At 55.2% G+C, this 18,366-nt stretch overlaps 1 protein-coding gene across 3 annotated transcripts in view; it reads right to left on the bottom strand.

The window, feature by feature from the left end:
• Positions 1-1,342: 1,342 nt before the first annotated feature.
• Positions 1,343-18,366, bottom strand: part of CPNE2 (copine 2) — a 55,781-nt gene continuing 38,757 nt past the window's right edge. For 2 of the 3 annotated variants that reach the window (XM_054454979.2, XM_054454981.2), the window contains 4 exons: positions 14,516-14,567; positions 12,044-12,177; positions 2,970-3,206; positions 1,343-1,758 (listed from right to left, as the gene is read on the bottom strand). In XM_054454979.2, the coding sequence (XP_054310954.1) occupies positions 1,651-1,758; positions 2,970-3,206; positions 12,044-12,177; positions 14,516-14,567 (531 nt within the window). In that variant the 3' untranslated portion in view covers positions 1,343-1,650. The remainder of the gene's footprint in view (positions 1,759-2,969; positions 3,207-12,043; positions 12,178-14,515; positions 14,568-18,366) is intronic. The other variant, XM_054454980.2, reaches the window with a different exon arrangement.

Genomic DNA, 18,366 nt, shown 5'->3' with positions numbered 1-18,366 from the left:
CTACCTGCTGTGGTGCCCAATCCTAGCAGGCCCTATTAAGAATTACTGGCCAGAAGAATAGATGGGGACAAATGACTTTCCAATTTCAGTGGCACAGAGTGACAAATTCATTAGCAGCTTGAGCAGAAGAACCCCATCCAGAGCCAAGGGAAGGCATTCAATGCAGTGAAGCAAGTGTGGGCCATGAGGCAGCCATTCTTGGGTATGAGGCCTGGCTCTGCCTCTAGTAGACTTGATTCACTTCTCTGCTTGTCTCCTCGTCTCTGAAATGGTCACCGTCAGGAGTTAGTGGAAGGGTTCACCAAGATAGTGCTTGCAGCCTGGGCAACATGGCAAAACTCCGTGTCTACAAAAATTAGCTGGGTGTGGTGGTGCATGCCTGTGTTCCAGCTACTCATGAGGCTGAGGTGGGAGGACTGCTTGAGCCCACAAGGTTGAGGATGCAGTGAGCCGAGATCACACCACTGCACTCCAGCCTGGGTGGCACAGAGTGAGACCCTGTCTCAAAAAAGAAAAAATGCCTGCAAAACATTGAACACAGAGCTGGAAACAGTGCTTAATAGGAGGGTTAGCTGTTACTGGTTACACGGAAGCCCGTGTCCAAGGGGCTTTCTGGAGGTCCAAGCGGGAGTCAGGTGGCTAAAGGAGAAAGAGGTGTTATGTGGAATAAAGGAGGGACCTGGGAGGGGGGCTGAACTTTCAGAGAGGGGTCCTCTGGCTGGTTTCATGAAACTGGGCCTGAGCCTAGAGAGGGGGATGTGGAAGAAACAGCAGGGTCAGAAGCAGCCCCATTTGGGTCCTGAGGCCAGAGAGGCTTTCACAGACCTCTAGGTGGCCGACCCAAACACCCGGCAGACCCAAGGAGGAGCAGATGGGTGGCTGGGACTGCTGTCCAGTTGTGGGGTAGGGATATGTCAGAAACTGCTATGGGCCTGCACATTCATTCTATTCATCCACGAATATTTATTGAGTTTGTACAGTGTGCCAGGTTCTGCGCCAGTTTAACAGGTTATCACTGTTAACTGGCAGTGATTTAACAGGTTATCATCTGGAATGCATGTCCCCATGCAGAAGTGACTACACCAACTTATTAGACTTGTGGAGTGGATTTTCATTTTCCGTTTCCTTTCTCAGATCAGTGAGCCCGTCAGGTCCCTGCTGAGGAAGGAGCTGACGCATGGACATCTTAAACTCGTTTATTACCCTGAGTATATAACAAATAGAACACAGTCACAGTATTAAAAAAACAGCAGGAATTAATTAGGTGCAGGCTACGACACATATGCACCAAGGACACGTTTCTTTCATCAGAGTCTGCAGCTAGTTACTTGGAAAAAGCCAGTTATGATTGTAAAAATTTTATTCTCAATAACAATTCCACTAAAATTATACAAAGTACATTCAATACTTAAGAATGGCAAAGGTGGGGAGAGGAGGAGAGGAAGCCAGTTTGGCCTGGAAGCATCAACAGTTGACTCCAACAAAGGAAGCCCAGCTGGGCTGGAGGAAGTTGGGGGTGGAGGTCCGGTTGTAAAAAATAAAAATGTGGATCGGTAAAAAAAGGCCACCCACAAGGAAGCAGGGTGAGCGTGCATGCTCCTGGGGGAGGGCAGGAGGCTCAGCTGACATGCTGCTGCTGGGCATTGGAGCTCAGGCGGGCTCCGAGTTGGTGGGGGGCAGGTTTTTATGCTTGAAATACTGCACAACTTGTTGGGGCAGCTCCGCCAGCACAGCTTTGGCCAAGGTCTCTTTTGCTGCCTGCAGGGTGGAGGAGGGTGGGGTTGGAAAGAGAGAATAAGGATTAATGACCGGAAGTTGTGAGCGGCACTATGCCCAGAGGGCTGCTACAGCAGGTGTCCATTGAGGACAAAATTAGGGCTGCGGGCCAGGGCTGTCTGCAAGTGGCGTCCCTCATCTCAGCCCAGGCCTGAAATTCCCCCTGATTGCAGTGCCTTCCTTTAGGTTAGGTGTAAGTGTTATCTGGAGCACTTGAGATGCTTGGGAGTAACGGGTTAGGATGACTCCGTCTGCAGGAAGTACCTATGTGTCTGGCAAACATCTCCTGAGCACCTTCTTGGTGGGAATGAATGGGCCTGACAGTCTGGTTCACTAGTGAATGGCCAGCCACAGGCCAGGCACATGGAGGTACTTGGTCACCGACCTGTGCATGAAGGGGTGACCCATGCCCAGCGTTTGTCCTTAGGAAGCGAATGCTCCAGAGGAAGGAGCAGGCCACCCCACAGGATGCTGGGCAGAGAGGTGAGGGCCACTGGGTGCAAACCAGCGTGGGCAGTTCTTGGTGAGGCTGGGTTAAGCCCCCAGCCAGCAGTACGGGGGTGGCATTACAGTACAGCAGTACAGTGGAGAGACTGCTCCCCTATGGGACTCCTCATGTACCCTGCTGCTAGGGCAGTGATCAGGAAGACAACCCCGGCCTTCTTGTGGGCAGACCTGGGATCACCTGCAAATAAAGCCAGAGCCACTTCCAGGAACAAGGCTGGGGACACCATTCTCCCAGACAGAGGGTTTTAGGGAGAGGAGGTCAACCTAAGATGACTGGGAGGCCTTGTTTTCCGTCTGCAAAATGAGGGGGCTTGCTGGGGTGTGATGATCAGGAAAACCCCTCTCTCCTCCTGCACTTTACACCACATGGATAGCCCCAGCCTCTCATCAGACCCCACTAGAGGGCAGGTCTTCCAGGAAGCCCTGCCCCAGAGCCTCAGGCTAGATGCCCACGGCTCCATGTTCCATCAGTTTGTGGAAGCAAGTGCTCACACTATCACAACGGCCACCACCGGGGCAAGGCCTGGCACGGTGCCTGGCACACAGCAGGCCCTCAGAAGAGCATAGTCAATGGAGTGGAGAAGTCTAGGATTGGGCCAGACAACCCCAAGACTCTCAAGCTTGATTATGAGCTATGGTGGCTGGGATCCTGTAACCACCCCCTCCCAGCCCAGGCCCACACTCACGTTGCGGAACTCTCGAAAGGGAACAAACTGCACAATATCGCGGGCTGCCTCCTCCCCCGTGTGGGAGCGCAGCATGCGGCTGTCCCCATCCAGGAACTCCATGGCAGCGAAGTCCGCATTGCCCACGCCCACGATGATGATGGACATGGGCAGCTTGGAAGCCTGCACCACGGCATGCCGCGTCTCCTCCATGTCACTGATGACCCCATCCGTGATGATGAGGAGAATGAAGTACTGCTGCAGGGAGGGGGCCAACGGGGCACTCAGCAAGGCCGAGGCCCTGGCACCCCTTCTCCCTCCCTCCTTCATCCCAAACCCTCTGAGTCCTGGAGGAAGGCAGTGCATCTTACCCAGCTGCAGCCAAGTCCCAGACAACTAGCTATGCAACCTGCTCTCAGCACCCCACCCCTGCAGGCCTCTCATGCTCTAAACTCTGACCTGGTCACAGCAGGAAGTACAAACTGCTCTCCCCTCCTGCCCTGTGTTATCTTAGACTCCCCTTGGGGCCTCTGGGAGCCCTGGACTCTGGGCCTGGCCTTGCCGGTTGCTACACTGTGGGACTCTAGGCAACTGACTTGACTTGTAGTGCCTCAGTTTCTTCATCTACAAAGTGGGAGTTGTTGCAGATAATGTGCCTGACGTGGCAGTGGCCCAGTCAGCTGCATTCCCGACAGGCCCACGGCTGGTGCAGGAGGACTCATCTGGCTGACGGGCTGCTCTGGGACCGGTCTCCCCCTCTCTGCTGCACCTGGGCATGGGCACCTGTGACCCCCTCCATTCCTTACTCAACACGGCAATCTGAGACACCTTGCAAGAGCTAAAGCAGGTCGTCTGGGCCAGGGCTTCCAGGAGTGTGGGACTCTGCTGACAAATACGTGGATTTGGGTCACATCCCAAACACAGCACTGAGCACCATCAAGTCATCAAGTCACCCCGGAAGAAGACTGGTTTGCAGTGGCCTTTCAATTCTATGAACTGCACCCAGGAGCAAGTCTTGGTTTGGTACTACTGTGTCTTTCACGTCTCTCTAACATTTGCTAAGCTTCCTTATCAACGGAAAGGGAAGGCAGGAAGCCCAGAGCTTGAGGAGACAATAGTCTCCAGCTAGACTTTAATACCATTGTACAGCTTGTTGTGTTTATTTTTGTTACTCTCTATTTATGGCAACTGATACTGCTTTTTTCATTTACACTGGGATATAGAGTTTCTTTATAAATTAAATTTTAAAAATTGAATAATTAGTGTGGGAGATACATAAAATACAAACTGTGAAGTGGGGCCGGGGTGTGCCTGAGTGAAGTGCAGGAAGGCTCATTGGACCATCTGAGGGTGAGGGCCCAGGATTCCAAATTGGCCAAGAACTCTTTTTTTTTTTTTTTTTTTTTTTTAGACTAAGTCTCGCTCTGTCTCCCACAGTGGCACAACCTGGGCTCACTGCAGCCTCCACCTCCTGGGTTCAAGCGATTCTCCTGCCTCAACCTCCCAAGTAGCTGGGATTACAGGCACCCGCCACCATGCCCGGCTAATTTTTGTATTTTCAGTAGAGCTGGGGTTTCACCACGATGGCCAGGCTGGTCTCAAATTCCTGACCTCAGGTGAGGATCCACCCGCCTTGGCTTCCCAAAGTGCTGGGATTACAGACGTGAGCCACTGCGCCCAGCCAAGAACTTATTTTCAGCTCAGCTCTGTCCTTAGTACCCGCTGACCCCTTTAGGGGAAGCTCAGTTTCCCCCATCCCTAACATCAACAGATCAGCTCTTGTGGTCTTCATATTCTCTGTTTGGGGCTTTAGTCTTCCAGAAGAGGAAAGTGGGGCCTAGACTAGTCAAGGTCATGGAGCTAAGGAGGGTGGAACCAAGCTGGACCCCAGGTCAGCCCTTGGCCACCTTCATATCCAGCAAAGCCACTTCTTCCCTCGGGAGGTTGCAGAGGCTACAAGCTCAGCCTTCCAGGGTGCCTTGTCCCTCTCTGCCCCCCAAGTACAACTGTGGAGGGAAGGAGCAGGGTGAGCTGTGTGGAGACACGGACCCCACTACCCTCACCCCCAGCTCCAGGCAGCAGTGGTCTAGCTCCAGCACTGTGCCTTTAAGAGACCAATCCCTTGGCTGGGGATACCTGTTGCCATGGAGATGGCAGCCTGAATCCCACAGTGGAGGGCTGCTGTTGCCAGCCCCCCATCTCTGGCTGTGAGGGGCCTCAGAAGCCCATCCAGACCCTACCCTTGACAGCCCACCATTGTTCCTGGGCCCCTTCCCTTAGGCGGCCCTCCAACCCCACCTCAATACCACCAGAAACAGTCCAGGGCAATATTTCTGGGACACCTAAGCAGACAGGTAGAAAGACACGAAGAGGCCGGGCAATGAAGAAAGAAAAGAATGCTTGGCGTTGGTCTAATGGGTGCCACCTTTCAGTGGGTGGGATCTGTCTCCATGCCTGTTCCAGTTCAGGCAGGCAGTGCCTACTCCCTCCACACGTGGCCCTCCTGGCTCCCTCGTTTCTATCAGCCCCATGCCTAGGAGATGTGTGGGGCTCAGGCCTGGGCCTACCTCTTAGCTGGCAGCCCTCCTCCCTGGGGAGCCTGGGGGCAGACAGGGCCAGGTTCCTGCAGGACTATGGGCACCAGTGGCCAGAGGAGGTGATACCACACAGTGACAGCACTACACAGACCCTGCCTGTCACCCTCAAGCTGACTCCCATTCTAGAGGAGTGGAGCTCAGAGAGGTGATGTAACTTGTTGAGGCCTCACAGCTGGGAACTGGCACAGTCCAGATTGAACCCAGCCTGGCTGACTCCGAAGCTGGGGCTCTTTACATGATGTCCTCCTCCACCGCCCACTGGCACCAGTGGCCTGTCATTGTCTCCAACAGAGGGGCCTGGCAGGGAAAAGCTTTCCTCCCACCCAGCATGCCAGTGTCTGAGGGCCTGAATATCCAGGATAGCAGCCCAGGGTGGGGCCCAGAGCCCTGGTACTGGACTTTAACCTGCACCCCTGTGTGCCAATCAACCAGCCACCATGCCCACACCCAGGGGCTTGGCCTCAGCGAGTGCCCAGCTGCGCCTGAGGTCAGCAGCCAGACCTCGGCAGTGGAAGTGCAGCTGACAAGTCCCCGGCTTCTCGCCCAGCCTGGACAAAGCCAGAGTTGTTCAGGAGCCTCAAACGTCTATTACACAGCCCTACCCCCAGGACAGATCAAAGGGGAAGGGGCTGTAGATGGAGAGAAGGGAGGGTGGAATCGGGTGCAAGGGGTTGGAAGAGGCTCTGCAGGCTCTGTTGTCCCTGCAGATGGTCCTGGTTCACCCTGTCCTCAGCATTCCCACCTCCAGAAACAGCCCATCACTGTCAGATTGAATCCAAAAACCCAACTCCCAACAAGGATGAAGCAACTCTTGCCTTTACCCCGAGGTTCTTCAGGTTTCTAGGGCTGTAAACAACTGCTTCCCCTAATGCATTTAACGTGTGATTTGATTTATAAGAAATTGACTTGACCACAACAGTTCCAGGCAGAGTCTAGGGAAGCTGCACGTACTCCCTAGCTCATTTCAGGGAAGTTGGCAGCTGAGGACCCTGCGAGGGGAGTGGGTGGAATTCCCAGGGAGCTGGCTGGGTGCTTCCCAGCTCCCCCTCCACTGGGACACCAGACACCTGGGTGACCAACCAGGAATGGGCCATGAATAGCAAGGCCCAGGTCTCAGGGGCCAAGGCAGAGGGAAAGATGAAGGCCTGAGATAGGAGTCCCCCCAAGGCCCATTCAAACCTGCATAAGACCTTCCAGTGGCTCCCCACCGCCCTCCAGAGAAAACCCAGGTTCCTCAATGGCTTCCGAGGCCCCGCAGGAGCTGGCCTACCTTTCAGCCTCACCCCACCCCACCTCCTCCTCTTTCAACACATTCCTTCCTTCCGATACACCCACACACCAAACCTCCAGGCCTCGGCACGTGCCGTTCCCTCCGCCTGAGACACTCCACGCACACACATCCTTTATGAGGCTAACTCAAGCATCCTCCAAGTTTCAGCTCACATGTCACTTTCCCAAGAAGCCTTTCCTGAGCCCTCCATCTGGGTCGGATGCCACCTCTGTGAGCCCGTGCTCCCATCGCCTCAGGCTTAGTCCCCCTGACTCCTGCTCCTGGCCTAGGGCTCCTCACTAGACTGCAGGCTCTGGGAGGGCAGAGGCCCTGTCTCACTCATCATGGTCTCCCTCCCCAGTGCTACGCAGAAGTCGCTCGGTAAAGATGTGTTGAGTGAATGAATGGGAGAGTGCAGCCCTGCCTAGAGAGAGGCTTCCACCACCTGCTCTCAATTTCCTGTACGTGGGTGTGCATCGGTGCACATATGTCTGGGGATGGGGAGGATGAAGCCACACCAAATATTCTTCCCCAAACTAAAAAACGGCTGACAAAAGCATCAGCGGATAATTCATAAATGACTTCCTTTTGCTTTGGGACTAATTGTGCTTGGCATCACTGAATGCTAGCTCAAGAGGTGTCCCCAAAAGATTCGGCCAGCAGGGAAGCACTTGATGTGTGCCAAGCACTATGCTGAGCAATTTCTATGCCTGTCTAGTTCTAGAAGGCAGGGACTGTTTCCATTATCCTCGTCGCACAGATGAGGAAACAAGTTCACAGAATTCACAGAGTTTAAGCTACCTGCTCTGGGTCCCACGAAGTCAGAAAGTGGGGGAGCTGGGATTTGAACCTCCCAGAGCTTGAGGCTGAACCACCAGGCAGCCCCACCTCCCCTCCACTGGTGTACCCTGAGGCCAAGGGGATAAGGTAAGGCAGGAGGTAGAGAATGGCCTTATCTGTTCTTGGACATCAGAGTGGGAGGGCCTGATAAGAGGCCCCTTGGCCCCACTCCTGCAGGTTAGAGATGCTCAGACATCCCCTGAGGTCACACAGCCTGGGTGAGTGACAGAGCTTTTCCAGCAGAAGGGAGCCAGGAGGTGGCTGCCTCCCCCAGGCCGGGAGGACCAAGTCGCAGTAAAAGTGGCTGGGATGTCCAGAGGACTAGCACCAGGTGCTTGGGCCTCAAGTCCTTCTGCTTCTTCCCTCTGGGGAGCTCTCTGCAGCTGCTCCCCAGAACACACAAATGCCCTTCCTGGCCTTTCCTGGGGCCCAAACCCCCTCAGACCTGGGTCCAGCAGACACAGACCCACCTCTCCCCAGGACCCTGGTTCCTGCCCAGTCCTGCCCCAGCTCTGCAGGTGCAGCTGTGAAAGGGCCCTGGCGCTAACACTGGGCTGCACGCCCGCTCCCTGCCCCACATTTTTCCCCTTAAACAAACATGCAAGACTTTCTTTTTCTATCCCTTTGAAAGCCTGCTCAGGGCGGACAAGACTGGGTGGGACAATGGCCTGGCACGCGAACAGGAGGGAGTGCAAGCTGAAGCCTGCCTCTTGCTGTGCCCTCTCTAGCCAGTTCTAGCCCAGCAAACCCAGGAATTTAAAAAAAAAAAAAAAAAAAAAAAAAAAAAAATTCCCGGCCGGGTGCCATGGCTTACGTCTGTAATCCCAGCGCTTTGGGAGGCTGAGGTGGGCGGATCAGTTGAGGTCACGAGTTCAAGACCAGCGTGGCCAACATGGTGAAACTCTGTCTCTACTAAAAATACAAAAATTAGCCCAGCATGGTGGCAGGTGTTTGTAATCCCAGCTCCTCAGGAGGTTGAGTCAGGAGAATTGCTTGAACCCAGGAGGTGAAGATTGCAGTGAGCTGAGACTGTGCCACTGCACTTCAGCCTGGGCAACAGAATGAGACTTTGTCTCAAAAAAAAAAAATCCCTCCCAGGCCTTTCCCAGTTTACTGCCCATTAAGCCTGCACCCAGGTCCTCACAGCACACTGGGGGTTTACTACGCCCATTTCATAAGAGGAAATGGGTCTGGGTGCAGTGGCTCACACCTGTAATCCTAGCACTTTGGGAGGCTGAGGTGGGCGGATCACCTGAGAACAGGGGTTCGAGACAGACCTGGCCAACATGGTGGAACCCTATCTCTACTAAAAATACAAAAAATTAACCGGGCGTGGTGGTGGGCACCTGTAATCCCAGCTACTCAGGATGCTGAGGCAGGAGAATCGCTTGAACCCAGGAGGCGGAGGTTGCAGTGACCCGAGATCGCACCATTGCACTCCAGCCTGGGCAACAAGAGCGAAACTCTGTCTCAAAAAACAAAAAGAGGAAATGGGTTTAGAGCAGGAAACATTCCATTCCATAAGAAGAAACACGCCCCAGGCTCCGGGTTGCCAGGGTCAGGGCCGGGACGCTCCTTCTGGCACTCTGAGCTCCTTCTGGCCGGGTGCTGCCTCCACGTCCTGGAGATGCCCTTCTGGCTGGGTGCTGCCTCCACGTCCTGCGCTTCCTGTTCCCTCTACCCCGGCCACTCTTCCCTGAGCGCTTTGCTGGCCTGTCCTTCTCTGTCCTTCAGGTCTTTTTGGGTGCCAGGTGCTGAGTGATCTTATTTAATCCTAATACTACCTCCTCCTGATTGATCCTATTAGTTTTCCCACTGTACAAATGAGGAAACTAAGGTGACGTGACTTGCCCAAGTCACAGTGAGGAAGGGACAGCGGCAGGATTCAAACCCTGGCACCTGCCACTCCAGGGTACCCATTTTTCCCACAGATCCTCTGCTGCCTCCTGAACCATCAGAACAGGCTCTGCCCCTCCCTGCTTCTATTGAAACCACCTTTGCAAAATCATAACTGAGGAAATTATGACAGCGAAAGAAATCAGACCTAACTGACTCCATCTTGCTTCTAACCCTTCAACTGTCCTTGTTTATTCCTGGGTGTAGGCCAAACTAACTTTGGGAAGGGATTCAGTTCATGGTTTGACTCTGAAACAAACTGATAACAGCCCATTCCCAAAAAGACCCTCTTCTTGCCTGGGGTCCAGTATGTCTTTGCAGGACTAACAAATCAGCTACAGATTGGAAATTACAGTTTAGAAGTCATGCAGCCTCTGGCTCCAAGAGTCTGAACCTCCCCAAATTGGGGATGTCACTGTTGTGAAACCTAAGATAGTGCTTGAGATATTTTGCAGACCCTGCACTCCACGGATCAGCTGACACCACCCAGACTGGTAATCTGGCTCAATCAGTTCTGCCATCATACCCAGGAACAGAAGACAGCAAGAAAAACTCACTTCAACCCCCTATGATTCCATCTCCAGCCTGACCAATCAGCACTCCCCACTTTCCAAGCTTCTACTCGCCAAATTATCTTTAAAAACTCTGATCCCCAAATGCTCAGGGAGACTGATTTGAGTAATAATAAAAGTCCGGTCTCCTGCACAACCGGCTCTGTGTGAATTACTCTTTCTCCATTGCAGTTCCCGTCTTGATAAATCATTCTTTCCAGGCAGCGGGCAAGGTGAACCCACTGTGTAGTTGCACTATCTTTCCCACCACCTCCCAGAAGTCAACTGCCACCTCCCTGGTGACCAGGTGCCTCCCTCCCCTGGCTGGTCCCATTGGTCCCCTTAGGCATGGGACCAGGTCCCTTTCCCTAGGGGAGGAGGCTCTGACTAAGCTTGTACAGCTCACATCCCTCAGCCAGTGCTGACTTCATCCATTCACAGAGCACGATGAGCCTGCAAGCCCAGGCGCTGGACCAGGCGCGGACAGAAGGATGTGAACTAGACGTTGCCGACCATCATCAGGGTCAGCCAGGAACAGGCAGAGAAGGCAAGAGATCTGCTTCACATAGGTGGTCAGCGAAGGCTGCCTGGGGGAGGAGGGCCTGAGGGAGGGCCTTGCAGAGTCCAGGAAGGACCTGCGGGGGAACAGCTGGGAGTGCTCGAGGAACACAGAGGAGGTTAGGTGGCAGAATCATCCTAAGAGAAGGAAAGGGCTATGCAGTCAGTGAGCGGGTCAGTAAGGAAGGCAGAGGCTGGCCTCAGGGGATCCAATCTGATGGCAAAGGGTTTTTGGCAGGGCAGCGGCTGGATCTGCCCCTCCAGTGGGTGAAACAAATGGTAGCTTGTGGGCTGGTGGTGTGAGGAGTGGTGAGGGCAGCTGCAGGGTCCAGTGAGAGACCTGTGGCCATAGGGAAGTGGGTGAATTTGGGATATTTTAGAGTCTAGTGAAATGAACACTCTAGAAGTGACTTCAGCAACCCTCTTCTTTAAATGGAGATGGAAGATAAGAAAGGGGCGGGGGCTGGCCGAGGTCTCCCAGGAGGTAGTGGCCAGAAAGAAATTGGAGTCAAGTCTCCTCAACCCAGACCAGCACCCGGGCTGGGTGCCTGATTCCCCGTCACGGCGCTGGAGCCTGAGGAGCAGGGCTGGGTCAGGGGCTGAGAAGTCCTGTGCAAAGGGCATGTAGGTCAGTCAGGTCCCCAAGGTCAGGAGAAGGCAGAAGGGACATCAGATAACTGCCCTTAGGGCAGGGGGAGAAGACCCCTCAACTCATACTGCAGAGAGAGGCAAGGGCAGGTCATGGTGGAAATGGAGAGGTGGGCAAGGTGACCCTTGGTGACCCCATCACTGGCATCAGACCCTGCCAGTAGGGCCTGCCTGGGAGCCAGCCTGCAGCTGGGGGCGGGAGAAGAGAAGGGAGACCAGGGTTGCAGATGCCTGGGATGGCTGCTTACCATATATTCCAGATGCCACGCAGCTACTTTGGCAGCTTCAGGCCGAGCCAGTGAGGCTCTAGGCTTGTTGCTGAGTGTAGGGCCAGGGCTAGACAGTTCAGCAGCCCTCAGTGTGAGGCAGGGGCAGCTCTGATTGGAACTAGGTGGCTCAGAAGGGTCAGCGTTAGGGCCTCAGGGATCACTGCCTCCAGTTTTCCATCTTGTTACTCTTGTGGGAATAACCAGTACCTCACCCTGGGGAGACATCTCCCGTTGATCACAGCCCTGCTTCCCGCTCAGCACGAATGGATTTGCTTTCTCCAGTCTGTGCTCCAGGAAGCCAGGACCAATCAAGTTAAGCTTGACTCAACTCTTACAATACGTGAAGGTAAAGCGAGGCCCAGAGGTGTCCACTAGGATTTAAAGCAGAGAAGGCAGAATATCCTGCTCCCCAGCCCAGAGGACGTGCGTGGTTCCTGGCATGCCTGGCTTGCAGCTGCCTACTCACCGTGGCCGTCCGCTGCTGTGTGGCCTGGGCCGCAAACCGGGCCACGTGGTTGACGATGGGGGAGAAATTGGTAGGACCGTAGAAGCGAATGTGGGGCAGGCAAGCTGAGTACGCCTGGGCAATACCATCCACACCTGCCTCGGGAGAAGAGTCTGGATCAGCCAGGTCTCCCTGACCCCATACCCACTCTCATCTCACTGCTGATGAAGCATCTATTTCATGCTTACCCAAAATGTCCCTGCCATGGCTAGCATAGGCCTCGTGAGACTGGAAGCTGCCAGAGGGAAGGGCCAGCATGGTAAAAAGCCAAGAGCCCTGAATGTGAAGTCAGACAGGCCTGAAGAGTTTGAATCCTGCCTTTTCTTTGAGATGGAGTCTTGCTCTGTCACCCAGGCTGGAGTGCAGTGACAGGATCTCGGCTCACTGCAACCTCCACCTCCCAGGTTCAAGCAATTCTCCTGCCTCAGCCTCCCGAGTAGCTGGGACTACAGGCATGTGCCACCACACCCGGCTAATTTTTGTATTTTTAGTAGAGGCAGGGTTTCGCTATGTTGCCCAGGCTTGTCTCAAACTCCTGACCTCAGGTGATCTGCCCACTTTGGCCTCCCAAAGTGCTGGGATTACAGGCGTGAGTCACCGCGTCCAGCCTAAATCCTGCCTTTCTTAGCTGTGGGACCTGGGGCAAGTAGTTTAATCTTTCTGAGGCTACGTCTTTGTCTGTCAATGGGACTCATAATCTACACTCTGGCAGTTGGCAGGAGGGGGGTCTCTCAGGCCTTTCCAGAGAAGAGGCTTGGTGAAGCTTGCAGTGATGCTTTGAGACCATGGGAAGCCATGTAGAGGTCCATTCTGGACACGCTATGGCTTCTGTTCAGGGTTGGGGGATCGAGGCATTTGCACAGTGCCTGTACAGAGTAGGCGCTCTGTAAATAGCTGCTGTTATGAGCACACTGCCCTGTAGCCCTGCCCAGAAGGCCTCTGGCCAGGGATGAAGTTGACCAACCAAAATGTCTCTGGAGATCTACCCCAAATCAGACAGCCTGGCCCAGCTTTGGGGATCCCCAGGGAAGGTAGATGCTATGTTGAAGCCAAGTCCTAGGCTGAAAGGTCTCATGATGGTAGAAACAGCCCTCTTCCATACCCATCTGCATCCCCTCTCCTCCACTCAGAGTTTTCTTCCTCCCTTCCTCCATCCCTCCCTTCCTTCTTCCATCTTCCTTTTTCTTTCTTTCTCTCTTTCTTCCTTTCTTCCTCCCTCCCTCCCCTCCTCCCTCCCTTCCTCCTTTCCTTCCTTCCTCCCTCCCTCCCTCCTTCTCCCTTCCCTTTCCCCTTCTTTTCCTTTCCTTTCCTTTCCTTTCCTTTTCTTTCTCTCTGTCTCTCTCTTTCCTTTCTTTCTCTTTTCTCCTTCCTTCTTTTTTTTTTTTGAGACAGACTCTCACTCTGTTATCCAGGCTGGAGTGTAGTGACATGATCTCAGCTCACTGCAACCTCTGCCACCTGGGTTCAAGCAATTCTCCCGCCTCAGCCTCCTGAGTAGCTGGGATTACAGGTGTGAACCACCACGCCTGGCTAATTTTTGTAGTTTTAGTACAGACGGGGTTTCACAATCTTGGCCAGGCTGGTCTTGAACTCCTGACCTCTGATCTACCCACCTCGGCCTTCCAAAGTGCTGGGATTACAGGTGTGACCCTCCCTTCCCCTCCCCATCTCTCTCTTTCTTTCCTCCCACCTCAGCCTCCTGAGTAGCTGGGACCACAGGCATATGCCACCATGCCTGGGTAATTTTTTTAATTTGTAGAAATGGGGTCTCCCTCTATTGCCCAGGCTGGTCTTGAACTCCTAGGCTCAAGCGCTCCTCCTGCCTCAGCTTCCCAAAGTGCTGGGATTACGGGCGTGAGCCACAGCATCTGGCCTCTAATAGTTTCTTAACTGTCCCTAGGAGGCTCAGAAATCCTCTTAGGCCCAGGGGTGGGGACGAACACAGACACCACACTCACTTCCCAGCCCCTGCCTCCCCCGATCCCCCGCCAAGTACTCCCAGAGCAGGGCTGGCCTTCCCAGCAAGGGGGCGGGTGGGAACGAGGTGAAAGCAGGTGTGTCTGGTGCCACCCTCACCTCCTCCTGGTTTACACAGGGCTTCCTGTCAGTGGCTTCCTGTAATTCTCACTGAACCACCCAGTAAAGTGAGAAGAGCAGCTGTCATAGTTATCCTGGAGCAGGTAAGGAGGCAAAGGCCCAAGAGGTACAGTGACCTTTCCAAGGTCCCACAGCTAGGAAGGGCAGCAGCTGGCCTTGAATCCAGGACTATCTGACTCCAAACTGCAGCTCTTCCCGCTCTGTCACTCTGAGCAACAGTAAGGGGGAGGGGAAAGGAGAAAGAAATGAAAACCTGCCCTCTGCCCTCCCTTCACCCAGGGAGCTGGCCAGGCCTGTAGCAAACACAGGGCAGCTGCAGGTGGGTCTGACACTCACCTGAGCAGAAGGGGTTGGTGGGGTTGAAGTTTATGGCAAACTCATGGGAGACCTGAAACGCAGAGAAAATGCTGAGCTGCAGCCTCCTGCCCCCAAACCCAGACCCAGGCCGCCACCTACTGCCAAGCCAAGGCTCCCTTTGAGAGCACCAGCTCATAACCCCCACCCCTACCCTCCTCTAGGCCACTGATACCCCCCACATCTGCTTTTCACCTCCACTGCTGGGTGTGACCCACAGAGAGGCCCAACCACCCTCTCCTCATAGTGGAGGAAACTGAGACCCTGGCATGTCACCCCGGGCTCTTCTGGGGACTGGGGCTGCCTATGCCCTGTCAGTCCTCTAAGAGTCCTGGGTGGGACAGGGATTCCCCTGCGGGCCAGGGTTCTAGGATGCTCCCTCATCACTGCTACTGCTGGATGTGGGCTCCACAATTAGAGCACCGCTTCTCTGGGCTTCAGAGGCTTTTCCTACCTTAATAGTAAGCAAAGGGGCTTAGAGGGGAGCCTGCCTTGTGCCAGATAGCCAAACGGGGGTGAGCTGACAGCCTGCTCAGAGCTGACCTGGTGATCAGGGAGTGTAAGGGGGCTGCAAGGGGATCACATGGGGCTATCACAGGCTCCCTAGGGACTCATCCTGCTTCTCTGCCTCCAGGCCCAGCACCCAGCCGCAGAGGATCATCAGAGGCTGACCCGGACACTCCGGGACACTGCTGCACCCATCACATCCGGCTGCTGCTGCTTACATGGCTTCGGGGTACAGAAGGACTCATAACTGGCCCCGTTAGGGCTGTGGGTGAGAATGCAGTGCCTGCAGAACCCAGGGCCTCGGGAGACGCTGCAGAGCTCAGATGGGGGACAGCCCCTCCTTTCTTCCCTCCCCTGCAGCCCCACAACCCCAAATCCCCCTCAGCCCCCTTCCTACCATGTACCACATCCACATTCAGTGCTGTCCAGGAATCCCCTTACTCCTTCCTCACAACACCCCAATGGAAGGGCCGCTGTTATCACCTCATCTTATGGATGACAAAACTGAGACACAGAGTGGACTAGAATTTTCCCACATTTCCTGGCGGGCAGAGCTGGGACTCGAACTGAGGTCAGGCTGCCCGCAGATTTCACACTAACCTCCAAAGGCATTCCCCTCCAAGGGATTTTCAATGAGGAGGGTGGAGGGGTGCCCAGGGCAAAGCGACCGCCTCCCCGGTCCTCAGCTGCAGGAGGAGGGCTTTTGTCTGGGCACAGACAATCCCAGACAGACCCTTCAGCTCCAAGACACGACGATGGGGGTACTGGGAGGCTCTCCTGCATCCAGCGTCCCCATTTTACAAATAAACAAACCGAGGCCCAGAAAAGGGAAGCCAGGCACCAGAGCCACACAGTCGAACAGGCCTGAGACCCAGTGCCCTGCCCTTCCCTCCCCTGGGGGTGGGAGTTGGTCTTACTCCTGGGGGAGAGGGCAGGGACCCAGCAGTGGGGTTCAGTCTGGCCTCCCTGGCAGCCCGGGGGAGGGGAGGCGGCGGGAGGACTCCTCCCTGTTTCAGGCAATGGGGTTTTCTGTTCTTTGCTGTCTGCTTTAGGCGCCTGGCACAGAGCCAGTCCCCTGGTGTCCCTCTTGGGTCCTGTCCCTGTCCAGGGCCCCCTTCACCCTGTCCCCAGTCTGGGCTCCAGGTTTGGGGGCTGGAGGTCTCTGTTGCCATGGAGACTTCCTGAGCCTCTAGAGAGATTATGAGGGGGGCTTGTATGGAGGGGCTGAGAGAGAAAATGGTTGCCAGGGAAACAGGCCTCCCTTGGGCCAAAGTCTTCCCGAAAAATCAGATTTTAGGAGATTTTAGAGACCACAGTGGGAAAGCCCCCTGCTGATAGGGGTGGAGGAATATTTTGCTTTCTCGGGCACCCCACTCTTCATTCCCGCTCTTCCCCCCTCTTTATTTGGGGAGGGCCCAGCCTTGAGGTCAGGGGGGCTGTGGAAGGTTGTCCATCTGCCCCAGAGGCCCCAGAGGCCCCAGAGGTTGCCTCCTCCAGCAACTCCATTTCATAGCTGGAAAGAGTGAGGTTCCCAGAGGGCCAGAGAGTGCCCAGGTCACACAGTGGGGCCTGGGGACAAGTGTCCATGCTACCAGCAGTGGCAGCTCAGCCCCTCCCATACTGGCTGCCCTGGTTTGCCTGAGAAAAGTCATAAACAGGACAAGTTCCTGGAGGACACAGAAGCTGATGAGGGGCCCCTGGGGACCGGCTGCCGGCCACAGGCCTTTGTCCTGGGACTCCCTGTTGCCTTCTGACAGCCAATGGCCCTGTTCACCCAAGCTGGCCTGGCTCAGCCTTGAGGTCAGGGAGTTACTCCAGGCTCAGTTCCCTGCGGCCCTGGCTGAGGCAGGAGGTAGAGGCAGGGGGTGGGGCATGGAGAAAGCCCAAGGGATCTCAGAGTGACTGTCCTCTCTGAGCCTCAGTTTCCCCATCTGCAGAGTATGCTCCCCCTCCTCCCAGACCTTTGCACAGACTGTGCCTTCTGCCCAGATCCCGTTCCTCATCTGAGTAACTCTGCTCACGTTGAAGGGCCAAGACCTCATGCCATCTCCAAAGGGAAATGCATCCTGAGCCCCTCAGCCACTCTCTGGGGCAGGAGTTCTCTCTGGGATCATCTGGGCCATCCTCAGGGAGAAACTGAGGTCTCAAAGGCAGGCAGCCTGGTCTCGTGCTCCTTCTGGTTCCTTCTAGCTCCCCACCCTCAGAGAACCGACCCCTCTGCTCAGGCCTGGGGTCCCAAATTTGGCCTGGGATCCAAATTCATTCTGTCAACAAACAATGGCACCGCACACTGCAGGCCAGGTGCTGGGATGCAGGCAGAAAGAAACCCAGTGCCTTCCCCAGGCAATCACAAACAAGTCACAGAGTTCCATGAGGGCAGGGCTCTGGGCAGGAAGAAGGGCCCCCATGTGAGTGTGAGCATGGCTCCCAGAGGGCAGGCCACTCCCCGAAATTCCAGGTGAAAATCAGTGGCAGAAGCCCAGGAGAGGGAGCAGCGGGCTGAGTGAAAGCCATGTGCAAAGGCCCTGAGGTGGGAGTGAATGAAAGCGCTTCAGGCAGCAGGAGTGAGGCGAGTCAGAATGCAAGAGCGGGTGAGGGGCCAGAAGGAGCCAGGCCTGGCGGCTCCCGTGGCAAGGGAAGGTGGGACACAGTATCTGTCCTTTCCTAGCCTGGACGCAGCATCTGTCTTGGCACCGCCGGGCACTCCAGCCTGGCCAAGCCCCGGCCTCCCCAGCATCGCCCTGTGACATTTACAAGGAGGCTTTTGCTCAAGAAAACATCTCATTCAGTTCTTTGAAAGCTGGCTGGTGTCCTAGCAACGGGCTCGTGCTGGGCCCAGCCGCGCCAGCTCGCCCTGCCTCCCAAATGGCATCACTGTGGCCCAGCTTTGGTCCCATCTGAGGCGTAGCCTCACACCACAGGGAACCAGGACACCCATCTCTCCTGCCCTGGCCCTTGGGCCACTCCCCGAAATTCTAGGTGAAAATCATCCTCCCCAGAGAGGACCAGAGAGGACGGGAGGCAAAAATTCATTCTGGAAACAGCAATGCGGCACAGCAGGGCAGACAAGAAGGGGCACTGGCCGAGTGAGACCCATGTGCAGACTTAGGAGCTCTCTGGGCTCACACCCCACAGGCTTCTCATGGGGAGGCAACAGACTCTGAGAAGAAACTTTAGAGTCCATCTGCCCGGTTGGTGAACGTGGCCTTGGGTAAGTCATTTTGAGGCTCCAAGCCTCAGTTTATTCCCCTGTAAAATGGGACAGCATTCCCTGCCCGTCTGCAGCGACTCCCCAGCATCACAGCTTCTGCCCTCATTGACGTCTC

The sequence above is a fragment of the Pongo pygmaeus genome, chromosome 18 (assembly GCF_028885625.2).
Source record: "Pongo pygmaeus isolate AG05252 chromosome 18, NHGRI_mPonPyg2-v2.0_pri, whole genome shotgun sequence".
NCBI classification, from domain to species: domain Eukaryota; kingdom Metazoa; phylum Chordata; class Mammalia; order Primates; family Hominidae; genus Pongo; species Pongo pygmaeus.
The sequence above is the reverse complement of the archived record's forward strand: the minus strand, read 5'-3'. Positions and strand labels throughout refer to the sequence as shown.